The sequence below is a fragment of the Erinaceus europaeus genome, unplaced genomic scaffold, assembly GCF_950295315.1.
Source record: "Erinaceus europaeus unplaced genomic scaffold, mEriEur2.1 scaffold_264, whole genome shotgun sequence".
Classification (NCBI taxonomy): domain Eukaryota; kingdom Metazoa; phylum Chordata; class Mammalia; order Eulipotyphla; family Erinaceidae; genus Erinaceus; species Erinaceus europaeus.
The window spans coordinates 59,113-85,000 of NW_026647620.1; the positions used below are offsets into that span (position 1 = coordinate 59,113).

Here is a 25,888-nt window from a genome sequence, read left to right on the forward strand (position 1 = left end):
TCGGGTTAAGGATCCCGGTTCGAGCCCCCGGCTCCCCACCTGCAGGGGAGTCACTTCACAGGCGGTGAAGCAGGTCTGCAGGTGTCTGTCTTTCTCTCCCCCTCTCTGTCTTCCCCTCCTCTCTCCATTTCTCTCTGTCCTATCCAACAGCAACAATAGCAGTAACAACAATGACAACAACAAGGGCAACAAATGAGAAAAATGCCCTCCAGGAAGGAGCAGTGGATTCATAGTGCAGGCACTGAGACCCAGCGATAACTCTGGAGGCAAAAACAAAAACAGAAACAGAAACAGAATGGTTGCACGGTCTGGGAGATGGTGCAGTGGATAGGGCTCTGGACTCTCAAGCATGAGGTCCTCAGTTCAGTCCTCCACAGCACATGTACCAGAGTGATATCTGATTCTTTGCCTCTCTCCTCCTATCTTTCTCATTAATAAAATCTTTAAGAAAAAAAAGAAAAGAAAGAAAGAAAATACAAAATGTCCAGTTTGGGGGACCTGTTTGTTTTACTGCCTGTACTACCACCCCCACTCCCCACCCCCGGATGTTTTGCCTTTTTTTTTTTTTTTTTTACCAGAGCATTACTCAGCTCTGGCTTATGGTGGTGGTGGGGAGGGGGGGTTGAACCTAGGCCTTTGGAGCCTCAGGCATGAGAATCTGTTTACATTATCATTATGCTATCTACCCCCACTCCCGCCCCTGAATGTTTAGATGAAGGAATAATACTTTTGTTTTTGAAAATGCTGTGGGGATGGGGATGGGGGTGGAGGTGAGGGAGGCAGGGAGGAACCCCAGGTTTTTACTTTGCTGTCTGGGCCTTTATACAAGTGTGATTCCACTGCTCCCAGAAGACGTTTTCATTCCAAGCTACCAGCCCACCGCCCATAAAGCTCCCATGTGCTACCTGGGCTGGGCTTGAACCCAGGTTCTTGTGCATGGTGGTGAGGTATGCACTCTCCTAGGTGCGCTGTCTCTTGGCCCTATTGGTTTCTTGGAGGGGGGGCCCTGCCTCTGGCATCTATGAAACACCCACGTGGTGCTGAGGCTCCAGGCAAAGGCCCCACACACGACAAGGTGTGTTCTCTATGGGGGAGCTCTTTTGATCCCCGGCCAAATTATACATATATTTTAAATGGGGGTGGTTGGAACATTCTGTTTTTTTTAAAAAGTTTTCTTAAATTATCTTTATTTATTAACTGGATAGAGACAGCCAGAAATCGGGAGGGAAGGGGAAGATAGAGACAGAGATACCTGCAGCCCTGCTTCACCCCTTGCAAAGCTTTCCCCCTGCTGGTGGGGCCCCGGGGGCTCGAACCTGGGTCCTTCATCACTGTAACATGTACTCTCAACCAGATGCGCCACCACCGGCCCCTCCAAATAATATTTTAGAACAAACATATCCTTGGGATACGTCATTATTGTACCTGAACTTCAAGCACAAGTGTCCACCGTGTTTGTTTGTTTTTTTTTATTGAAATTTTTCCCCAGAGCACCGCTCAGCTGAGGCTTCTGGTGGTGCTGGGGGATTGAACCTGGGACTTTGGAGCCTCAGACATGCGAGTCTGTCTGCGTAACCAGGGAGGTTGGTCTGGGGCGGCTCTGGCCAGCGCCGAGGCTGCTAGGATGCGGGGCCGCCCCTCGGCGGGGCCGTGGGAACGAACGTCTCTGGCGGGGGAGGAAGGCGGAGCCGTGGCCTGGCCTCCTTCCCGCCCGCCTCCAGCCTGGGCCGCCGCCCACGGGGCCCGCGGGGATGGGGCGGCTCCCGAGAGCGGCTGGGGGCGGCCGGTAGCCAGTGCGCAGGCGCGGCAGACGTGCGGGCGGGACCGCCTGGTGGGCGGGGCTTCGGCGAGAGCGGGGCGCGGTGGGTGGGCGGAGCATCGTCGGTGGGCGGGCCCTCGGGTGGGCGGGGCGTGCTGGCGGGGCGGGGCGGCGCTCGAAGGCGGGAAGCGCGGCGTCGAGCGTCCGGGCGCTGACGGCTGCCGTCGCCGCCGCTCCCCACGAAGCATGAGGCGGACGGCCGAGGCCGTGTGCGAGGTGACACGGGAAGGAGAGCCCGTGGGGAGGCGGGCCCTGGGAGCAGCCCTCGGAGGCCGCCGGGCGGGGCTGAGGTGGAAGGAGGCGGGGCGCGTCCCCCGGAGCTCGAGGCCGCGGGGAGGGGCTGGTTGACCCCGCCTGACCCCGCCCGGTTGGCCCCGCCTGACGCCGTCCGGTTGGCCCCGCCCTGTTGACCCTGCCCGGTTGACCCCGCCCTGTTGACCCCGCCTGACGCCGTCTGGTTGGCCCCGCCCTGTTGACCCTGCCCGGTTGACCCCGCCCGGTTGACCCCGCCTGACCCCGTCCGGTTGGCCCCGCCCAGTTGACCCCGCCTGACCCCGTCCGGTTGGCCCCGCCCTGTTGACCCTGCCCGGTTGAGCCGCCTGACCCCGTCCGGTTGGCCCCGCCCTCTTGACCCTGCCCGGTTGACCCCGTCCGGTTGGCCCCGCCCTGTTGACCCTGCCCGGTTGACCCCGTCCGGTTGACCCCGCCTGACCCTCCCTGGGGCGCCGGCGAGTGGCAAGATGACGATAACAGTAGTGGTGACAGTAATTGGCTCGAACACCAGATGAATTCGAGTTTCAAGATGATGACTGTAATAATAATAGTAATAGTACCACAAACACGGGGTGCGAGATGAATTCAGGTTTCAAGATGATGATCGTAATAGTAATAATACCACAAACACGGGGTGCGCAGTTAGAGTTCGGATTTCAAGATGATGACCACAATAGTAAGAGTAATAAGGATAATAATAATAATACTACAAACATGGTATGCGCAGTTGAGTTTGGATTTCAAGATGATGACCGTAATAATAACACCACAAACATGGGGTGCTCAACTGAGTTCGGGTTTCAAGATGATCATAATAGTAATAGTAATAATAATAATACCACATACACGGGGTGCGCAGCTGAATTCGAATTGCAATATGATGATGATAATGTGGGCGAGGAGATAGCACAGTGGTTCTCTAAAGAGACTCTCATGCCTGGGGCTCCAAAGTCAAAGGTTCAGTCCCCCGCACCACCATCAGCCAGAGCTGAGCAGAGCTCTGGTTAAAACATAAATAAATATGTGGTCCGGGAGATGGCGCAGTGATAAAGCTTTGGACTCTCAAGCATGAGGTCCCAAGTTCGATCCCCGGCAGCACATGTGCCAGAGCGATGTCTGGTTCTTTCCCTCTCCTCCTGTCTTTCTCATAAATAAATAAAATCTTTAAAAAAAAATAAATAAATAAATAAATAAAAATAAATGTGGCGGGAGTCGGGGGGGTAGCGCAGCGGGTTAAGTGCAGGTGGCGCAAAGCACAAGGACCGGCATAAGGATCCAGGTTTGAGCCCCTGGCTCCCCACCTGCAGGGGAGTCGCTTCACAGGCGGTGAAGCAGGTCTGCAGGTGTCTGTCTTTCTCTCCCCCTCTCTGTCTTCCCCTCCTCTCTCCATTTCTCTCTGTCCTATCCAACAATGACAACAATAACAATAAAAACAAGGGCAACAAAAGGGACTAAATAAATAAATATTAAAAAAGAAAACTTAAAAAAAACAAATGTGGCACAAACATGGGGTGCACAGTTGAATTTGATTTTCAAGATGATGATGATGATGATACTAACAATGTGGGCAGGGAGATGGCACAATGGTTCTGCAAAGACTCTCTTATGCCGGAGGCTCTCAAGTCACAGGCTCAATCCTCCACACCACCATAAGCCAGAGCTCTGGTAAAATAAATTAATTAATTAATTAATTAATTAATATAAATGTGGCACAAACACAGGGTGCCCAGTTGAATTCAGACCTCAAGTTGATGACGATGACGATGTGTGGAGGTTAGAGAAAAGCCCCGAAAATTGAGAACAGCCGCTAGCCCGAAACCAACTGTTCCTTGTTCCTTGTTCCGCGTAAATATTTCCACCTGTACCCACCCTGTGATAACTATAAAAAGGTGGGATGAGAAATGTTCGTGGTCGCAGACTCCCCTCTTGCGTAGAACTGTGTCGGCGGCCCAAGCTTAAGCTTGCTCATAAAGGCTCTTGCTATTGCATGTGAGTCTGGTCTTTGCGTGAGATCAGGACTCAAACCTCTGGGTGTAACAGATGATCATGCGGCCCAGGGTGGTTCTCTGCTCCGACAGCCGCACTGGTCCATGTCTGTCCACCCTTTCACCCAGGTCCCACCCTCCCCAGCTGCCCCCAGGGCCATAGCTCCCGATCCTGGGTGGGAGGCTGGAACCCGGGGCCGCTGCCACAGGGATACCCTCCCTGGCGCCTCCTGAGCGACCTCTCAGCCTCCCTGCCTCCCGGCTTATCATCAAAGCGAGCTGGGGCTTAGCTGTGTCGGGTGACAGCACCCAGGACAGGAGGCAGGGCTCCCAGGTCCGTGTGTTCCCTCCGCCCTGTCCTGTTTCCCTGCGGTGGCTGGCTGGTCCCAGTCTGCTTTGCTGAAGAATGGAGCCAAAAACAGTTTCACTCTGAAGTGGCCTCATCCAGATGGAATGCTTCGTGAACCCTTAAAGTAGGCCAGTGCACCACTGAGCTGCTTAGTTCCGGCATGACCGTGCTGGGGATCAAACCTGGGGCGGCAGGCATGCAAACCCTGCGCTTTCATGCTGAGATAGCCCCCCAGCCCCTAAGGTGGAATGTTTTAGCCAGACATCTTGGAGACCAGTTTAACTTAAAGACAAACAAACAAACAAACAAAAAACCAACTGTGCACAATTCTTACTGCAGATGAGCCTGTTAGAAGTAACAGCCGCCGGGAGTCGGGCAGTAGCGTGGTGTTAAGCGCAAAGCGCAAGGACCAGTGTAAGGATCCCTGTTCGAGCTCCCCACCTGCAGGGGAGTCACTTCCCAGGCGGTGAAGCAGGTCTGCAGGTGTGTCTGTCTTTCTCTCCCCCTCTCTGTCTTCCCCTCCTCTCTCCATTTCTCTCTGTCCTGTCCAACAACGACATCAGTAACAACCACAATAATAACTAGAACAATAAAAAAAAATACAAGGACAACAAAAGGAAATAAATATTAATAAAAAATTTTTTAAAAAAAGTAACAGCCGCCATGCTGTGGGCATTTACGGCTTGCCTGGCTCTGTGGTGAGTGCTCCATAATGCTATTTGGTGCCAATCCAGCAGCAGCCTTGCATGGTAGGCAGGGGCTGGGTGGGTCAGAGGGAACCAGAGCGTCACTCTGGCACATGTGATGCTGGCAATTGAATTCTCAATCCACGTTTTGAGAGTCCAGTACTGGGCCACCTCCCAGGCCCAAGTTTTGTCCCCATGTCTGTAAATCTGGAAGCTGAGAGACAGAGAAGTTGAGTAACTTGCCGAAGATCTCATGCTAGAATTTGTCCCACGACAGCATCAAACCCAGTCATCTCTCTGCCTCCAGGAACAGTGCTCTTCGTTGTTTTAACCCTTAGAAAATGTTGATTTAATGGAAGGTAAATCTGAGTCATAACTCAATGCCATTCTAAAACCTTCATGCTGGCTCTTATTCAGGGAGAGACAAAAGGAAATAGGAACAAAAAAACACATACATTTTCCAAATTATTTATTTCCAGGTGAACTTACCCTTTGAAAAAAGCAATGTGTTGTCTCCATTTCCTTGTTTGTTGGGTACTGTGTTGCATTTCACTGTCTCCTATTTTATTTTATTTTATTTTATTTTATGTCATTCCTTTAGCTACTTAGTCTGTTTAGATTCAGTGCTCTATTCTGAACTAATATAAACCTGACATTTTACAAGCAAGAATACTAGGTTTTTTTTTTTTTGTTTTTTTTTTGCCTCCAGGGTTATTGCTGGGCTCAGTGCCTGCACCATGAATCCACTGCTCCTGGAGGCCATTTCCCCCCTTTTGTTGCCTTTGTTGTTGTAGCCTTGTTGTGGTTATTGTTGTTGTTGATGTCGTTCGTTGTTGGATAGGACAGAGAGAAATGGAGAGAGGAGGAGAAGACAGAGGGGAAGAGAAAGACAGACACCTGCAGAGCTGCTTCACCACCTGTGAAGCGACTCCCCTACAGGTGGGGAGCCGGGGGCTCCAACCGGGATCCTTCCCCGGTCCTCGCACTTTGCTCCACGTGCACTTAGCCCACTGTGCTACCGCCCGACCCCCAGAATACTAACTTTTTTGTCATTCGAATTGTTGGGGCCGGTAGGTAGCTCACCCAGTAGAGCACTAAGGTTCGGATCCCCAGCCACCACACAGTGGAGCAGGGCTGTGGTGCCTCACCTCTCTGTGTCTCTCTCACCCTGTATTAAAGTAATAAAAAGTCCGGGGCCAGATGGTTACATGTTACAATGCGCAAGGACCCAGGTTCAAGCTCCCAGTCCCCACCTGCTGGAGGAAGTTTCAGAAGCAGTGGAGCAGGGCTGTAGGTGTCTCCCTTTCTCACTCCCTTGCTATCTTCCCCTTCGAGCTCGACTTCTCTCTAGCCTGTCAAATGAAAAATAAAATTACAAGTCTGGTGAGAGTGTTGGGATCATGCAGGCACAGAGTTCCAGCAAATGACGGATGGCAAGAAAAAAAAAAGGAAAAGAAATTGTTGATTTAACTATGTTATACAATTGTATTATGTTGTGATCTCCTTGTTGTTGTTGTTTTGAATGTTGCATTTTTAAAAAAATTTTTCCTTTCAGATCTTGAAATACTTGATCATTCACTGGAAGTGTGGAGCGGCAGATGTTTCAAAGGGAGCCTTGCAAGAAGGAGAGATCATGATTTCCATAGAAGCAGTAAATGCTGAGCGCCAGGCCAACAGTCTACATTGTGTAACGACTAGTAAGTGAAGAGAAAAAAGCTGGTCTTTCTGTATTTGTTTCGTCATCATTATTGTTACTGTTTATTACAATTCATCATCTAATTGTAATCTTCTATCACTGTTACTCTAAGTTTCTACAATAACTTAAATGATTATGTGATATGTATCTAGTGATAGATTTATGAATGCATTATACAGAAACGGGGAGTAGAATGATTCTAATCACAGATTTTTTAAAAAATTGTTTTTGTACTGATGTGTCAACAACTGTACTGTAATGATTAACCACCCAATAATGGGAGAAAATTTTGTCTATTTTCTCCTCTTCATTATTATTATTATTTTGTCACCAGGGTTATTGCTGGGGCTCACTGCCTGCACAAGGAGTCCACAGCTTCTATTGGCCATTTTCCCCACTATTTGACAGGGCAAAGAGAAATCGAGAGAGGAAGAGAGATGGAGAGACAGAGAGGGAGAGAGACAGAGAGACAGACATCTTCGGTACTTGCTTTACTGCTCATGACGGTTCCTCCCTGCAATTGGGGAGTAAGGGCTCAAACCTAGGTTCTTGAGCTTGGTAACGTGCACATAATCAAGTGTACCACTGCCCAGCCCCCTTATTATTATTATTATTATTACTCTTTTATGAGAGCATTGCTCAGCTTTGACTAATGGTGGTACAGGGGTTTGAACCTTGGACCTTGGAGCCACAGGTAAGAATGGATTTCGCTGGGAGTCAGGCGGTAGCACAGCGGGTTAAGCACACGTGGCGCAAAGCACAAGGACCGGCGTAACGATCCCGGTTCAAGTCCCCGACTCCCCACCTGCAGGAGGGTCACATTGCAAGCGGTGAAGCAGGTCTGCAGGTGTCTATCTTTCTCTCCTCCTCTCTGCTTTTCCTTCCTCTCTCCATTTCTCTCTGTCCCATCCAGCAACAACAACAGCTATGACAACAATAACAACTACAACAAGTACAACAACAAGGGCAACAAAATGGGAAAAATAGCCTCCAGGAGCAGTGGATTCATAGTGCAGGCACCCAGCCCCAGTGATAACCCTGGAGGCAAAAAAAAAAAAAAAAAAGAATGCGTTTCACATAATCATTATGCCATCTTCTTGGTCTTCATAGATTCCTTACTGGCTTACTTTAAAATTGTTGTCAAACATTTTCTCTCTTGGTTTTAACATCTCTTTCACAGCAAAATTACACTGAAATTTTACCTCCTTTAATTCCTTCATATTTAGCCTTTGGTACTTAGGGAAAAGCATTCAAAGCCGAGGGTTGCGTAACAAAGTGCCACAAACTGGGTGACTTACTGCAAGGTGATTTACTCTCAGTTATGGGGGGCCAGAAGTCCAAAATCAAGGCCTTTGATGTGCTTGGTTCTCTGGAGACTCTTTTTTTTTTTTATAATTTATTTCTTTATTGGGGAATTAATGTTTTATATTCAACGGTAAATACAATAGTTTGTACATGCATAACATTCCCCAGATTCCCATTTAACAATACAACCCCCACTATGTCATTCATCATCTTTCATGGACCTGTATTCTCCCCACTCACCCACCCACCCCTCTCTGGAGACTCTTAAGGGACAAACGTGTTTCATACCCTCTCCCCTACTCTTGGTAGTTGCAAGCTCTGGGTATTTCTTGGCCTGTAGATGTTATGTAGAAACTCCAGTTTCTGCTTCTCTTCCTGTGATCAGAATAAACATATTCTTCCCTGTGCTTATCTCTGTCTGTCTTTACTTGCATTCTTGTGAGAATACCGACTGGATGTGGGACCACCGAGCCCAGTATGACCTCATCTTACTGGGATTAGGTCTGCAAAGGCCTGCTTTCCAGATAAGGCCATAGTCACAAGTGCTAGTGGTTAGTTATTCAAAATATCTTTGAGGTGGACAAAATTCACGTAACAACAAAGCAAGTTTTATTACTGGAATGATGTAGGGGATAATGCAGACTGTTAGTTTTCTTTCATTGCTCCTATTGCTCATTAGAAGGCTTTCCCAGTGTTCATTGCAGTGTTCCCCAAACCGTGAACTATAGGCTGTTAATCAGCTATGAGCACCTGAATTTGGGAAATGGTGGTTAAAACCAAAGGTTCTCTTTAAAACTGTTTCTGTGCCAGCATGAACTGTGATTCCTTAAAAATGTGCCCTATCAGGGGACCAGGTGGTGGGACACCTGGTTAAGTGCACACACTTCAGTGCGCGAGGACCTGGGTTCAAGCCCCTAGCCCCCATCTGTAGGGGAGGAAGCTTCATGACTGGTGATGCAGGGCTGCAGGTGTCTCTCTCTCTCTCTCTCCCTATCTCTTGATGTCTGACTGTCTCTATCCAATAAAGAAATAAAGATAATAAAAATTTTTTTAAAAACTGTGCCCTATCAGGTAGCATCTTTTAAAAAAATTAAGAGGGTGTTCCAGGAGGTGGCACACTGGATAGGGCACTGGACTCTCAAGCATGAGATCCCGAGTTCAATCCCTGTAGCACATGTACCAGAGTGATGTCTGGTTTTTTCTCTCTACTATCATTTCTCATGAATGAATAAATAAAGTCTTTTTAAAAAATTAAGAGGCAATTTCAGGGAATAATGTTGCTTTAAAAATATTTGTCACGGGTAATTGGGCGGTAGCACAGCGGGTTAAGCGCAGGTGGCGTAAAGCACAAGGACCGGTATAAGGATCCAGTTTGAGCCCCCGGCTCCCCACCTGTAGGGGGGTCGCTTCACAGGCGGTGAAGCAGGTCTGCAGGTGTCTGTCTTTCTCTCCCCCTCTCTGTCTTCCCTTCCTCTCTCCATTTCTCTGTCCTATCCAACAATGACGATGTCAGTAACAACTACAACAATAAAACAATAAGGGCAACAAAAGGGAATAAATAAATAAATATTTAAGAAGATAATTGTTACACAAATAAATCTCTACATCATCTGTATATGGGGATGATGGCACCTTATTGTTGTTACTATGGGAACACTAGATTTCAACTGTGGGTATATTCCATTTGAAAAAAATTGAAAAATTCAAAATGTTCAATTTGAAAAAACAAAACAAAACTTAGTTAAAATCATTTTCTCCTTTAGATCCCTACTTCCTCCATCATCATCTTCCTTGGAACTACTCTTTAATGTTCAGATTTAAAGCTATGGATACAGAGAATTCTTAACCGATAGTCTTATATTTTCAAATAAGGAGTAAATTGATTAAAAGGTGTGCCAACCATTTGATCTGAATTCTAATGAAATATGGACTATTCACATGATACACACTGTCTCCTGCCTATAGTTTGCAGCCTCTCTGAAGTAATTTTCTATCAGGAATAGTGATAGTCAGAGTTAGCCTGTAGTACTGAGTATACAGGTAAAAAGGCCTTCTATTGGGTTCTTACCTCCAAGAAGTTACTCTGCTTCCAAGCAGTTATATGTTCATAACATTTGGGTGCCTTCATTTTATGGAGTTATTATTCATTGATAATGGCCACCTTTTAATATGTCCTGTAAGAAGTGATTAGGGATCCCATTGTTTTTTTTTTACATAATTTTTAAATTAATTTTAATGAGAGGTAAATAGAGATAGGTAGATAGATGCAGAGAGAAAGACCAGAGCACTGCTCAGCTTTGGCTTATGGTGGCTCTGGAAACTGAACCTGGGACTTCAGAGCCTCAGGCACAAGAGCCTTTTGCAGAACCATTATGCTGTCTCCCCAGCCCAGGACCCCATTGATTCTTTAAATAAAAACTAGTGTTTGTGATATTTCCATGTATTCTGTTTCTTACAGTTTCTTCTGCAGGAAGCATTTGTGGTGGTTTGATCCCTAAGAAGTTCCTCAAAGGTAAAGAATTACCCTTCTTCCATAAGAATGATTCCCCCACTAATTTAGTACTTTAAAAAAAATTTTTCTTTATTGGGGAATTAATGTTTTACATTCAACAGTAAATACAATAGTTTGTACATGCATAACATTTCCCAGTTTTCCATATAACAATACAACTCCCACTAGGTCCTCTGTCATCCTTCTTGGATCTATATTCTCCCCACCCACCCACTCCAGAGTCTTTTACTTTGGTGCAATACGTCAATTCCAGTTCAGGTTCTACTTGTGTTTTCTTTTCTGATCTTGTTTTTCAACTTCTGCCTGAGAGTGAGATCATCCCATATTCATCCTAATTTAGTATTTTTCTAAACAGATTTTTTTATCAATCTTTTTAAAGAAAATTTTCCCTTTTTGTTGCCCTTGTTGTTTATTGTTGTTGTTATTATTGTTGTTGTCGTTACTGTCATTGTTGTTGGATAGGACAGAGAGAAATGGAGAGAGGAGGGGAAGACAGAGAGGGGGAGAGAAAGACAGACACCCGCAGACCTGCTTCACCGCCTGTGAAGGGACCCCCCCCTGCAGGTGGGGAGCCAGGGACTTGAACCAGGATACTGATGCTGGTCGTGTGCTTTGCACCACTTGCACTTAACGCACTGAGCCCCTGCCCAGCTCCCATCTAAACAGATTTTTATCGAAGGGCAGGGTTGCCAAATACAGATTCTCCCCACTATGTGAAAGTAGACTGTTCCTATTTGGTGTAATTTGGGAAGCTATTTTTGGGGCCTGGGAACAATCAAAAATATTTGCACATAAGTTAATAGTAGTAGCATTCCCTGACCCTAAAGTAATGTAGCAGTTCACACCAGATAGGAATATTCTGGTGTGTGTGTGTGTGTGTCTCTGTGTGTGTGTGTGTAGGGGGCTATAAGCCTATAATAACTTTATACCTATAGTAATAATCCAAAGGGCAAACATTTATTGATTGATTCAAAGATCATTTATTTATTAGAGAGAAGTAAAGATGGAGAGAGAGAGACTACCAGAGCATCACTCTGGGTCAAACTTGGGACTTGAGAGACCAGTACTTAATCTACTGTGTCACCTCCTGGACCATGTACAAACATGTATTTTTTTGAATTCCCTCCCCCGACAGCCTTAAAAAAATTTTTTTATAGAGACAGAGAAATTGAGAGGGCATTTAGAACAGAGAGGGAGAGAGAGTGACACCTGCAGCCCTGCTCCACCATTCGTGAAACTTCTCCCTTGCAGATGCTGACCTTGGGCTTGATCCCAGGTCCTTGTGCACTCTACCGGACGTGTCACCATTGAACACACAAACCCACATGTTTCTTTTAAGGATACACTAGGTCTGTGCTTTCTTTCTTTAAAAAATTTTTTTTTATTTCTTTATTTATTGGATAGAGACAGCCAGAAATTGAGAGGGAGGAGGAAATAGAGAAGCAGAGAGACAGAGAGACACCTGCAGCCCTGCTTCACCACTCATGACGCTTCTCCCCTGCAGGTGAGGACTGGGGGCTTGAACCCAGGTCCTTGCTCACTGTAATATGTGTGCTCAACCAGGTGAAACACCACCCAGCCCCAGGCCTGTGTTTTCTTAATGAGTAGTTAATTACAGTTTATTCATTTATTTTTAAATTTTATTTATTTATTTATTTATTTATTTATTTATTTATTTATTATTTTCTTAGCCTAATCACATCTGCCAACTCCCTCTTGTTACAGAAGGAACTGATCAAAGCTTCAGGCATGGGTAGTTAGGGAGTGTCACAACGCACTACACATTGTTCTAATTGTTCCACTGGACTCCTCCTCTCTGACTGCACAGACACCTCAGACATTGTCCTGGGTCGAACTGGGTCCTGACCTTTAGGATATTCTCAGGAAGAAGAGTCTGATAAGTTGTAAAATACAGAAGACTCTGATATAGTGAGTGCCAGTGCTTTGAAGATGGGGTCTTCAGGAAGTCCACCTCCAAGAAATCTCAGAAAGATTTTTTTGGTCTCCAGAGTTAAAATTATCTTTATTTATTTATTGGATAGAGACAGCCAGAATTTGAGAAGGAAGGGAGAGAGAGAGAGAGAGAGAGAGAGAGACCTGCAGCACTGCTTTACCACTCGTGAAGCTTTCTTCCTTCAGGTGGGGACTGGGGGCTTAAACTGGGACCCTGCCCTTTGTAACATGTGTGCTCAACCAGGTGTGCCACCACCCGGCCCCGTTAATTACAATTTATATATGTGTATGTATAGTATCTTGTTACTATTATTATCGTGTGTGTGTGTGTGTGTGTGTGTGTGAGAGAGAGAGAGAGAGAGAGAGGGAGAGGGAGAGGGAGAGAGAGAGCTGCTTCTTCCAGTGTCCCAGCACTCCCATCTCCCATGTGGTGCACCAGGACTTGACCCAGGTCTTGCATATGGCAGATGGCAAAGCAGGCACCTTTCTGGGTGAGCTGTCCTGCTGCCCCTGCTCCAACCTTTAAGAGGACTGTGCTACTGGATTTGTGTATTTCACTTCCCATCTCTCCTGTCAGCTCCAGCCCGGACAGAAACCACCTGTGCAGCCCATTTACGACATGAGGGATTCTAAAATCACAAATACAGAGGAAACAATTCTATTGAAGCTAAAGCTTATTGAATTATGTGGCTTTGAAAATGTTTCCGTGGTTAATCGTTATTAGGCACATTTCCTTTTGCCTTTACAACTGTTTGACATCGAATCTACCTTCTAGCTCTCTGTGGATCCTGGTTTTTGTTTTTTGTTTTTGTGGCACTGGAGAATGATCCCAAGGCATCACTGATGTCTCCTGTGCCATCTTTTCGTGATTTTAGAGAGAGGGAAGGACAGAGAGAGAGAGAGAGAGAGAGAGTCCTTAGTGCCATTTGTGGTGTTGATACTTGAACCCAGGGCTTCGTGCACAAACTAAGGCATGTGCTGTGCTCTCCTGGGTGAGTTGTCTCCCAGCCCCTGTATTTTAGAACTCAGTAGTATTTATCTTCTCTGTAATTTTCATTTCCTTGAGGTTCTTGGTAAGCACACATTTAAAATTGTGGAACAAGGGCAGGAGAAGAGCATAGTGGTCAAACAAGAGACTTCCCTGCCTGCGGCTCCAAAGTCCCACATTCAGTCCCCTGCACCACCATCAGCCAGAGCTTTTGTGGGAGAAAAGTAATGCAACAGAAAGATACAGAGACTTTTGTTCGTGGCGCCATAGCACACCCTGTCAGAGAAGTTCTATGTAAATAATGTTCTCCTTATAGTAGTAGTGATTCAAACAGTGACCTCTTGAACATTTACTCCATGCTGAGTGTTCTGTGCCACCCTCCCACGCCCCCAGCCACCAAAATCCTCACAAAATCTTAAGAGACAGCCTGACTAATCACTTAATTCTGTTTCCTCCAAACTCTATGACTGGGGAGACAGGAAGAATTAACAATGTTCTAGAGGGTTTGCTCCTGTTTTAAGACTTTTGGAAAGTCTGAGCCCAAGTTTAAGAATCATGAGTTGGGGGGTGGTGTGGGTGGTGGCACTCCTGGTTGAGTGCACACATTACAATGTGGAAGGACCCAGGTTCAAGAACCCAGTTCCCACCTGCAGGGGAGCTGCTTCATAAGTGGTGCAACAGGGCTGCAGATGTCTCCCCCATCACCCCTTTCCCTCTCAACTTCTCTCTGTCTCTATGCAAAATAAACAAATAAAATATATATTTTAAAAAATATTCATGAGGGAGTTGGGCGGTAGCACAGCAGGTTAAGCACAGGTGGCGTAAAGCACAAGGACTGGCATAAGGACCCCAGTTCGAGCCCCCGGCTCCCTACCTGCAGGTGAGTCGCTTCACAGGCGGTGAAGCAGGTCTGCAGGTGTCTATCTTTCTCTCCCTCTCTCTCCATTTCTCTCTGTCCTATCCAACAACGATGACAATAAAAAAAAAAAAAGGGCAACAAAAGGGAATAAATAAATAAATATTTTAAAAAAGAATCATGAGTTGATTTACTACAAAATCATTTACAAAATCGTCTAGTCTAAATCTTAAACATTTTTTCATTTATTAGAGGATTAATGTTTTCCATTTGACAGTGAATACAATAGGTTATACATGCATAACATTTCCCAGTTTCCCGCTTAACAATACAACCCCTACTAGGTCCTCTGTCATCCTTTTTCAGAACCTGTACTCTCCCCCCTCCCACCCCAGAGACTTTTACTTTGGTGCAATACACCAACTCCAGTTATTTTATTATTATTCTTTTTAACCAAAGTACTGCTGAGCTCAGGGGGGATTGAACCTGGGACGTTGGAGCCTCAGGCATAAGAATCTCTTTGCAGAACCATTATGCTATCTACCCCTCAAATGATCTAGTCTAGCAAGAGTCTTTATAGTCACAGGTTCAATCCTTTTTTTGGATTATGTCCTTGGGATGGTGCGGAGAATGGAAAGGTCATTCCTAATGACCTTGCTCCAGTAGTGTGTGTGAATATGCTCTCAGAGAGTCAAGAAGCTGTTTAAAAATGGAGCATGTTGTCAGCCCTGGGCTGGAGAGAGGAATAGCGTGACTCTACTTACCGTGCCTGTATAGGGCAGGGCCAGATCATATTTACTGCTATTTCAGTTAATATTTGTGAAAGCACTATTTTTTTCTTTTAAGAGATTTTTAAACTTTAATTTGATTAGATGGAGAGAAATTGAGAGGGACAGAGAAGGAAAGAGAGCACTGCAGCACCGCTTCACCACTTGTGAATCTCTGCCCTGCACACGGGGTCCGGGGGCTGAACCTGGGTCCTTATGCTTGAGAACCCGCGCGCGCGCAAGCAGGCGCACCACTGCCCGGCCCTGGGAAAGTGCTTTGAAAAAAGTAAAAAGTGGTAGCGCAGCGGGTTAAGCGCAGGTGGCACAAAGCGCAAGCCTTAAGGATCACGGTTCGAGCCCCTGGCTCCCCACCTTCAGGGGAGTCACCTCACAAACGGTGAAGCAGATCTGCAGGTGTCTGTCTTTCTCTCCCCCTCTGTCTTCCCCTCCTCTCTCCATTTCTCTCTGTCCTATCCAACAACGATGACATCAACAACAACAACAATAATAACTACAACAATGAAACATCAAGGGCAACAAAAGGGAATAAATAAATAAATATTAAAAAAAGAAAAAAGTAAAAAGCAGGTGACTACAGAGACTAGTTTCCTAATGGTTTGCTAATACAGGGGAGAAAGTACTGAGTTGGTACAGAATGTGGACTAACCATTTGTTGACTCTGCTGACACAAAGTTGAGTCGACTTGTGTCATGGCGACTTAGTTTTAATTTAGTATTTCAAAAGCTCAAAGCTATTACGTATATTCATGTACATTATGTGTGTATTACATACATGCTATTATGTATAACATATTTGCTTAGTCTAACTTTATATCCCTGTGAGAAAGTGTGGGTGACTAACGTTTTGTACAAAATAAGGAAGTACTACAGTGTATCAAAGACACAATGAAAACTGTGCCACACACCTATGTGTTGTATGCTTTACATTGGGTTCTAGTTCTCCCCCACCGAGAGAATTAGATCAGTCCAGTTAGTTTCGCGGGCCTGCTTGGCCCCGCCCCGAAGGAACCCTGCCAGAGTTCCTGAGTTCCAGAGTTGGAGAGTTTGAGAGTAAGAGAGAGTGCTTGCGCCGCCGCAAAGAGACAGCAGAGTTCTGTTTGGTGATTAGTTTGGTTTAGTTAATGAATCGTTGTTCCTGAATAAAGAAATACAGCTTCCCTGCCCAGCCGTTGTCTCCGCGTCTCTGTTACCCGCCCGTGAAGCTAGTCTGGCCGGCTAGAGCCTACGAATTTTAACAACAAATGGCGCCCACGTGGACCTGATCTGCGCATCTCTCAGATAACACCTATGGACATCTAATCTTTGACAAAGGGGCTCAGACTATTAAATAGGGGAAACCAGAGTCTCTTTAACAAATGGTGTTGGAAACAATGGGTTGAAACATGCAGAAGAATGAAACTGAACCACTGTATTTCACCAAATACAAAAGTAAATTCCAGGTGGATCAAGGACTTGGATGTTAGAACAAAAACTATCAGATACTTAGAGGAAAATATTGACAAAACTCTTTTCCGCATACATTTTAAAGACATCTTCAATGAAACAAATCCACTTACAAAGAAGACTAAGGCAATCATAAACCTATGGGACTACATCAAATTAAAAAGCTTTTGCACAGCAAAAGAAACCACTACCCAAACTAAGAGACCCCTCACAGAATGGGAGAAGATCTTTACATGCCATATATCAGATAAGAGTTTAATAACCAACATATATAAATAGCTTGCCAAACTCAACAACAAGACAACAAATAACCCCATCCAAAAATAGGGGGAGGACTTGGACAGAATATTCACCACAGAAGAGATCCAAAAGGCCAAGAAACACATGAAAAAATGCTCCAAGTCTCTGGTTGTCAGAGAAATGCAAATAAAGACAACAATGAGATATCACTTCACTCCTGTGAGAATGTCATACATCAGAAAAGGTAACAGCAGCAAATGTTGGAGAGGGTGTGAGGTCAAAGGAACCCTCCTACACTGCTGGTGGGAATGTCAATGGGTCCAACCTCTGTGGAGAACAGTCTGGAGAACTCTCAGAAGGCTAGAAATGGACCTACCCTATGACCCTGCAATTCCTCTCCTGGGGATATATCCTAAAGAACACAACACATCCATCCAAAAAGATCTGTGTACACATATGTTCTTGGCAGCACAATTTGTAATAGCCAAAACCTGGAAGCAACCCAGGTGTCCAACAACAGATGAGTGGCTGAGCAAGTTGTGGTCTATATACACAATGGAATACTACTCAGCTGTTAAAAATGGTGACTTCACTGTTTTCAGCCGATCTTGGATGGACCTTGAAAAAATCATGTTGAGTGAAATAAGTCAGAAACAGAAGGATGAATATGGGATGATCTCACTCTCAGGCAGAAGTTGAAAAACAAGATCAGAAAAGAAAACACAAGTAGAACCTGAAGTGGAATTGGCGTATTGCACCAAAGTAAAAGACTCTGGGGTCGGTGGGTGGGGAGAATACAGGTCCAAGAAGGATGACAGAGGACCTAGTGGGGGTTGTATTGTTAAATGGGAAACTGGGGAATGTTATGCATGTACAAACTATTGTACTTACTGTTGAATGTAAAACATTAATTCCCCAATTTAAAAAAAAATCAAAAAAAAAAAAAAAAGAAAACTGCGTCACTTGCTCATAGTCAACCACGTTTATTTTGTAGGGAGCGTTAGCCTGTCTTCTTTCCAAGTGCCAGAGCTCATAATAGTAACCTTCACTCAATAATGCTATTTATTCTTACTAATTAGTAAGAGAAATGACGCAGTGAAGCTCACAAAGGAAATTGTCCTGCACTAAGGCTTGACTCCCTTAGCCCTGGTTTATGCCGCATAAATTATGCCTTTATTATGATGGCTATTTATTTAGCATTGCTGGAACACTGCTAGCAGACTGCTTCCAATCGGTCTAGTTGCTAACCTCCGCACTGTTTAATTAGCTTCATCAGGGAGTCTCCAGTGGCTGATTCGTCAGCTATCAGATTTCCAGATGCTAAAGAAATGTATCCATATGCAATCATAGCATCTGAGTTGCGTTTGTTAAATTATGCTGCCCGCCCTCTTCCTTACTGGGTGGCTTTTTCTTAGGGGGCTTGAAAGTCTGGCCCCTTAAGGGAAACTGCTGCTACGTGGTCATCTTTTCTCTTCAGTATCTTCCATCGGGACTGTATCAAGGTACTTTTTCTTTGAGTAGTGCCAATATTTTCCTCTAAGTATTTGATAGCTTCTAGTCTAACATCCAAGTTCTTGATCCAGTTGGAATTTACTTTTGTGTTTGGTGAAATATAGTGGTTCAGTTTCATTCTTCTGCATGTTTCAACTCAATTTTTCCAACACTATTTGTTGAAGAGACTCTCCTTTCCCCCATTTAATAGTCTGGGCACCTTTGTCAAAGATGAGGTGTCCATAGGTGCTTTTTCTTTGAAGCTGGAATACTTCAGATAAAGTCTTATTTATTTATTTATTCCCTTTTGTTGCCCTTGTTGTTTTTTTATTGTTGTAGTTATTAGTGTTGTTGTTATTGCTGTTGTCATTGTTGGATAGGACAGAGAGAAATGGAGAGAGGAGGGGAAGACAGAGAGGGAGAGAGAAAGACAGACACCTGCAGACCTGCTTCACTGCCTGTGAAGCGACTCCCCTGCAGGTGGGGAGCCGGGGACTTGAACCAGGATCCTGATGCCAGTCCTTGCGCAGATAAAGTCTTATACTCATTCTGGGTATTTTATTTATGTTGGATTAGTAAACAATAGTCAAGATAATGATTTTTCTTCCCCTCTAATGGTTTCTGTTCTCTTTTTTCTTTTTTTTTTCTTCTGTTCCTCAACTATTTCTAGTGTATGTCTACATTCTATAAATGTATATATTTCATACTATATAAATTCATACCATTATTTGATGTTATATTAGTATATATTATATAAATTTATGTTTTGTTCAGTCAACTTTTATTGAGCATTTACCTTGTCAGTTATCTCTGCAAGTAAAATACAGTGTTGACAACTCCTGCAATGTAGTTATGATGTTCAAGGTGTTTTCTTTTTAAAATTTTTTAAAATTATTTTTATTTATTGGATAGAGACCATCAGAAATAGAAAGGGAAGGGGGACATAGAGAAATAGAGAGCACTGCATCACCACTCTCAAAGCTTTTCTCCTGTAGGTAGGGGCCAGGGGTTCGAACCTGGGTCCCTGTGCATTGTAACATGTTGTGCTCAACCAGGTACACTGCCACTGGGCCCCATTCAAGGAGGTTCTTTAGTGACACAGAGGATATTCCTTAAAGTTCAGCTACCAAAGTCCCTCCCCCCCCCGTGGTTATTTTACATCATTATTCTACATTTACTTCAAATAGCTTGTCAACTTAAAAGGGCTTAATAATTATTTTCCCTTTTTTATCACTAGTATTTTCCCTAAACTCTGATGGAATAATTTTGATTGTCAATTAGACTATTGGATTCAAGGGTTCTATGACATAGGGGTTATCATCATCATCATCTTTTTTTTAAAAGATTTATTTATTATTATTTTTAAGATTTATTTATTATTATTATTTTTAAGATTTATTTATTTAAGATAGGAGGAAAGAAAGAACCAGATATCACTTTAGTACATACGCTGCCAGGGATTGAACTCAGGACTCCTGTTTGAGAGTCCAATGCTTTACCCACTGTGCCATCTCCCAGACCACAGTTCATCTCCTTAATATAAAAGTGCTGTGTCATGTCTCCATCCCTTTCAAAGTTTACAGTCTCATTATTCTATAGGTTTGAAAGTTTTGATTTTTTTTTTTTTGATAGGACAGAGAGAAATGGAGAGAGGAGGGGAAGACAGAGGGGGAGAGAAAGATAGACACCTGCAGACCTGCTTCACCGCCTATGAAGTGACTCCCCTGCAGGTGGGGAGCTGGGGGCTTGAACTGGGGGATTGAACTGGGATCCTTTAGCCAGTCTTTGCGCTTTGTGCCACATGCACTTAACCTACTGTGCTACCACCTGACTCCCGAGTTTTGATTTTTTTGAGAGACTTCTCTTTTTCCTTTACTCCATGATCTGTTGTAATGTCATTAATTTTTCTGTTAAAGTTTTCGTGTGCTTGTTTTTACCAGTTTATGTGTTTAAAAGGGAAAATGAGTTTTCAACATGGACTCAACTTATCTTGAGTTGTTTCACCTTTACACATTTACTTACTTATTTATTTATTTTGCCAGAGCTCTGCTCAGCTCTGGCTTATGGTGGTGCGGGGAATTGAACCTGAGACTTGGAGACTCAGGCACAAGAGTCTTTGCATAACCATTATGTTATCTACTCCCCGTCCACACCTTTACACATTTAAGTGGGGGTGGGGGTGGGGGTGGAGGGAGACTGTTGAAACTGATTTCCCTTCAAAAACTAATTTATTTAAGTTACTATTAGTATTTCTGAAGAAGTAAAAGTTCTTGACAAGCCTTTTTCTCCTGTGTCTCCATGTCTCCCTCCATTCTGCCCTATAGCATTACTTCCAGAAGTAGGATTGCTTTTTTGCAGGCCTCTCCCCCCCCCCCACTACTCTTTTTATTTCTGAGGTGTGTGTGAGGGAGGGAAGAACCATGACAAGGCACATGCCTTACCACACCAGCTACCTTCTGATCTGCCAAGGGGGACTTGGGAGCAACTTTTTCCTCTTTTATCGTTTTGTAAAGATTGAATCAGGGCAGGGCTAGCTAGCATCATGGTGATGCAAAGAGACTCTCATGCCTGAGGCTCCAGAGTCCCAGGTTCAATCGCCCGCATCACCATAAGCCAGAGCTGAGCAGTGCTCCAGTAAAAATAAATAAAATAATAATAATAATGATAATAAATAAAAATCGAATCAGCTTTGCACATAGCATGATATGAGTTTTGGATGTGCATCACTGGAAGCCAACCTGTGTGTATGCATGTAAAGCCCACCACTGACATTTCGGCCCAGCTTTCACTAGACGCCTGTGCTCTCTGTCCCGGTTTACTCACCGTCTCCCCCTCCCTTGTGGTGACCACTCATTGGTCTTACAGTCCACAAGTTTATTTTTGTTTTATTTGACTCATTTATTTGAGTTCTCTCTGTACCTCGTACAGTGTGTGTTATCCTCTGACTTTTTCCCCCTAAGCACAATCCCTGCTAGGTTCATCCTTACTGCAAGTGGTAGGATTGCAACATTTTATACTGTACCCCATGGGCTGTATAAGGCCTGTGAAATTATTTGGTCTGACCCAGCCAAGGCAACCACAGGTGGGACTCAAAATTCAATAAGTGCTAATTCTTAAGTTGATAATTATGACCCACAAATGGTGTTATAAATATCCAGATGGCCCTTGGCAGGAAAAATGTTCCCCGCCCCTACTATATTTGAATAGTAAGAGACTTTTTTTTTCTTCTTTCACAGACATGGAAATGGGTCACCTTAGGTCAGAAAATTGGTGAAACTAGAAATTGACACAAAGCACCCTGGTTTCGTGCCCAGTTCACTAGGCTGCAGGGTAGCATGACCTTACTGGCGTATTGTCCTGGACTTTGTGACGGAATTATATCTGAAAAACAAACCAGTTACAAGAAAAAAGTTTCCCATTAATATTTGATAACTATAACTTCATCTTGATAATACCCATACTTTTAGATGACTAAGCCTTTATTAGACATGTATCACTAATGCTTCAGGAGAAAGTTATGTGATAAGCCAGAGCTGAGCAGTGCTCTGGTAAAATAATAAGAAGAATAAGTAGTCATGCCCTAGCGCAGCAGGTTAAGTGCACGTGGCGCAAAGCGCAAGGACCAGCGTAAGGATCCCGGTTCAACACCCGGCTCTCCACCTGCAGGGGAGTCGCTTCCCAAGTGGTGAAGCAGGTCTGCAAGTGTCTGTCTTTCTCTCCCCCTCTCTGTCTTCCCCTCCTCTCTCCATTTCTCTCTGTCCTGTCCCAACAACGGTGACATCAATCATAACTACAACAGTAAAACAACAAGGGCAACAAAAGGAAATAAAAAAAGAATAACATAGTCAACGACAGCCACCTCTCCAGATTCAAAGGAGGTCTGGAAACTTAACATCAGGCTCAACCTGACGCTGTCGACTGGCTACGGAAGAAGGGCAAACGCTAGAAGAAGGAGAAGGAGAAGGAGAAGAAGAAGTAAATTAATAAAAATTAACGTAGAGCGGAAAGAAGATATAGCATGCTTCTTAAATGGGAAACTTGGGGGGAGGGTTGTTTGTTTGCTTCATCATGTGAGTGCCAGGGTACAGAAAGGAAAGACAGTGTCGACATTGAGGCTCTCTGTGCTATTGGTGACCCAGAATTCACTAACGCTTTGTGAAAAGGCAGTTCTAGGTCATCACATAGAAATACGTACACAGGGGAGTCGGGAGGTAGCGCGGCGGGCTAAGCGCACGTGGTGCAGAAACATGTCCCCAGGGGCCAGGCGGTAGCCAGTGGGTTAAGTGCACATGGCGCCAAGTGCAAGGACCGGCATAAGGACCCGGCTTCAAGCCCCGGGCTCCCCACCTGCAGGAGGCGGTCACGTCACGAGTGGTGAAGCAGGTCCACAGGTAGGTCTGTCTTTCACTCCCCCTTTCTGTCTTCCCCTCTTCTCTCGGTTTCTCTGTCCTATCCAACAACAACAACAGCAATAACAAGAATAATAATAACTGTTGTTAAGATTTCGGAGGCTCTGGCCGGGCGGGTTAGCTTCATTGCAGGTTAACAGAGACGCGGAGACAACAGCTGGGCAGGGAAGCTGTATTTCTTTATTCAGGAACAACGATTCATTAACTAAACCAAACTAATCACCAAACAGAACTCGGCTGTCTCTTTGCGGCGGCACAAGCACTCTCTCTCTTACTCTGGAACTCGGGAACTCTCGTACTGGGGAACCCTCTGAAACTCTGGCACACTGGAACTCTCTCTTACTCTGTTACTCTGAAACTCTCGAACTCAGGAACTCAGGAACCCTCCAACTCTGGCACTCTCGAACTCAGGAACCCTCTGTCGGGGTTCTTTTGGGGCGGGGCCAAGCGGGCCCGCGAAATTAGCAGGACTGATCCAATTCTTTTGGCGGGGGAGGGCTAGAACAAACCAATGTAAAGCATATGACAATAACAACAACGATAAACAACAAGAGCAACAAAAGGGAAAACATGACCTCCAGGAGCAGTGGATTCCTAGTGCAGGCACCGAGCCCCAGCGATACAAAAATAAAAAATAAAAAAGACTGAAGCCTGAAGCATCAAAGGTCCCAAGTTCAATCTCCAGCATCACTGTAAGTCACAGTTAAGCAGTGCTCTGTTAGAAAGAAAGAGAGTGGTCCGGGAGGTGGCACAGTGGATAAAGCACTGGACTCTCCACCATGAGGTCCTGAGGAGTTTGATCCCCCGCAGCACATGGACCAGAGTGATGTCTGGTTCTTTCTCTCCTCCCATCTTTCTCATGAATAAATAAATGAATTATAAAAGGAAAGAAAGAAAGAAAGAGAAGGAAAGACACCAAGAGGCTAATTCCTGAATTAAATTGGGGAGACTTGGGCTTCCTGTTAGAGGCCACCTCACTGCAAACATACTAAGGGGAGGTGACTTAGCAGGAGAGCAGCACCTTCCCTGGAGGAGGCCCTGGGCTCCATCCCCATAAAAAAGCAAGAAGCAGGTAGAAGGCTGGAGGTCTGTGCATAAGGTCACAAGGTCAGTCTCTGGCATCACATAGGGTAGAGCGCTGCTCTGCTTCTTTCTTTCTCATTAATAACAAATGAATCTACCCCTTAAATATTTCAAAAAGCAGCCTGGGAGGTGGTATGATGGGTAAAGTGCTGGACCCTCAAACATAAGTTTCTGAGTTCAGTCTCTGGCAACTCATGTAGTAGAGTGATGCTCTGGTTCTCTCTGCCTTCCTTTCTCTCTCATAAATAAGCCTTTAAAAATATTTGAAAAAAACAGACAAGAAAGACAAAGCAAGTACATCATCATAAATGACTGAACAGGGATGGTCGCCTGTGAGGTGAGTCATCTGGAAGGGCAACTGTTCTGTCATGTGAGTGACTCGGGTTTGAGTCCCTGATACACCACCTGGGAGTACATGGCACCGGGGGAGGAGGCTTCGGGAAGGTGGTGTCTCTCCCTCTTTCTGCCTCTCTCTCTCTTGCTATTTTAAGAAGTTGGTCTGGAGCTTCAAAGCCTCAGCAAAAACAGTGCTGGAGGGGGAAGAACAGGCCATATACTAGAGTGGTGAGTGCCTGAGAGAATCAGTCTTGAATCCTCCTTTCGGTGCTAAATTAGTTCACTTACCGCATTTGTGTTTATTAAATAATGAATTTATTTGTTTAAAAATAAGAAACGGTCAACTCTGAAGTTTTTGTCACTGAATATGACCTTGTGGAAATGAACTAAAAATACAAATTGATTTAGCAAATGTGAAAACAGTTTTAAACATGAGATTAAATGTCTTAACCCATAAAGTGATTATAAATGTTCAAGCAATTTACTGGCGCACAGTAATTTCCACTCACATTTTAAATTTTGCAGATAATCTTTTCATCAGGGAAAAGCCTTCTTGGGTCATCAGTTTAAGAGGCAATCCCAGAATCTCTGGTGCTTATCCAAACTGCTTGTTCTCCTTTGTTGCCATTTCTTACACAGAAATACGATTTACATTGCCCGGATTTTCTGCAGAGCTCAACTGGATTTTAGAAGAAGCCAGCACGTCTCAGGACATACCAAGGATAACATACTTCCAGATGATTTTTAAGGCAGGTTCTGTTGTGATTTTATATATGACTTATTCCCTGATTCTTATTTTTTCAACAAAGTTAATAATTAGGAATGAAAGTTCAGGTCCATTAGAGTTCCAATTGAAATGAAATGAGGCACTGGTTCCTATCTTTGTACAGAATTTAAGTCACCATGTGTTTCCAACAGACTGATGTTTTTATTCCAGAGGTTAGCCACGTCAAGAGGCTGTGATTTAATCAGTATAGGGTTGTGGATTAGTCTGTTTGGGCTGACACTGGGAAGAAAAAAAAAAACACAGATTGGGTAGTTCAAACAACAGAAATGTACTTCCTCATACTTCTGGTGCCAGACATCTAAGATCCAAGTGCCGTTTCACTGTTCCTTTGAGTGCCCTTTACTTTGTGTGTATGTAGAGAGATAAAGAGACCACTAGTGTCTGTTTCTCTTGTAAGAATACCAGTAGTCCTGTGAGATTAGGAGCCCACCCTTATGACCTCATTTAATTTTGTGTCATAAAGATCCAATCTGCAAACACAGTCCCATGAAGGACAGGGGCTGCAGTTTATGAATTTCGTTGATCACAATTCAGCCCGTCATGGATTTGGCCTGAGTTCTGGAATATTAAGGCAATTTCAGATAATTCCTAATGTGCACATATGCTTGATAATCACTGAAGCAAGCCAGCCATTTGAATTTGAATTCCCTGAAAAAGAAAATTCAGAAGACAGTTTTTTTAAAAAAAAATATTTATTTTATTTATTTATTCCCTTTTGTTGCCCTTGTTGTTTTATTGTTGTAGTTATTAGTGTTGTTGTCATTGTTGGATAGGACAGAGAGAAATGGAGAGAGGAGGGGAAGACAGAGAGGAGGAGAGAAAGACAGACACCTGCAGACCTGCTTCACCGCCTGGGAAGCGACTCCCCTGCAGGTGGGGAGCCGGGGTTC

General features: G+C 44.5%; 1 protein-coding gene across 1 annotated transcript in view; it reads left to right on the forward strand.

Moving 5' to 3' along the window:
- Positions 1-1,985: 1,985 nt before the first annotated feature.
- The window catches only part of TOP6BL (TOP6B like initiator of meiotic double strand breaks), a 73,172-nt gene continuing 49,269 nt past the window's right edge, over positions 1,986-25,888 (forward strand). Inside the window, exons 1-4 of the mRNA XM_060184177.1 lie at positions 1,986-2,035; positions 6,668-6,809; positions 10,572-10,625; positions 24,851-24,960. Of these exons, the coding sequence (XP_060040160.1) occupies positions 2,006-2,035; positions 6,668-6,809; positions 10,572-10,625; positions 24,851-24,960 (336 nt within the window). The 5' untranslated portion in view covers positions 1,986-2,005. The remainder of the gene's footprint in view (positions 2,036-6,667; positions 6,810-10,571; positions 10,626-24,850; positions 24,961-25,888) is intronic.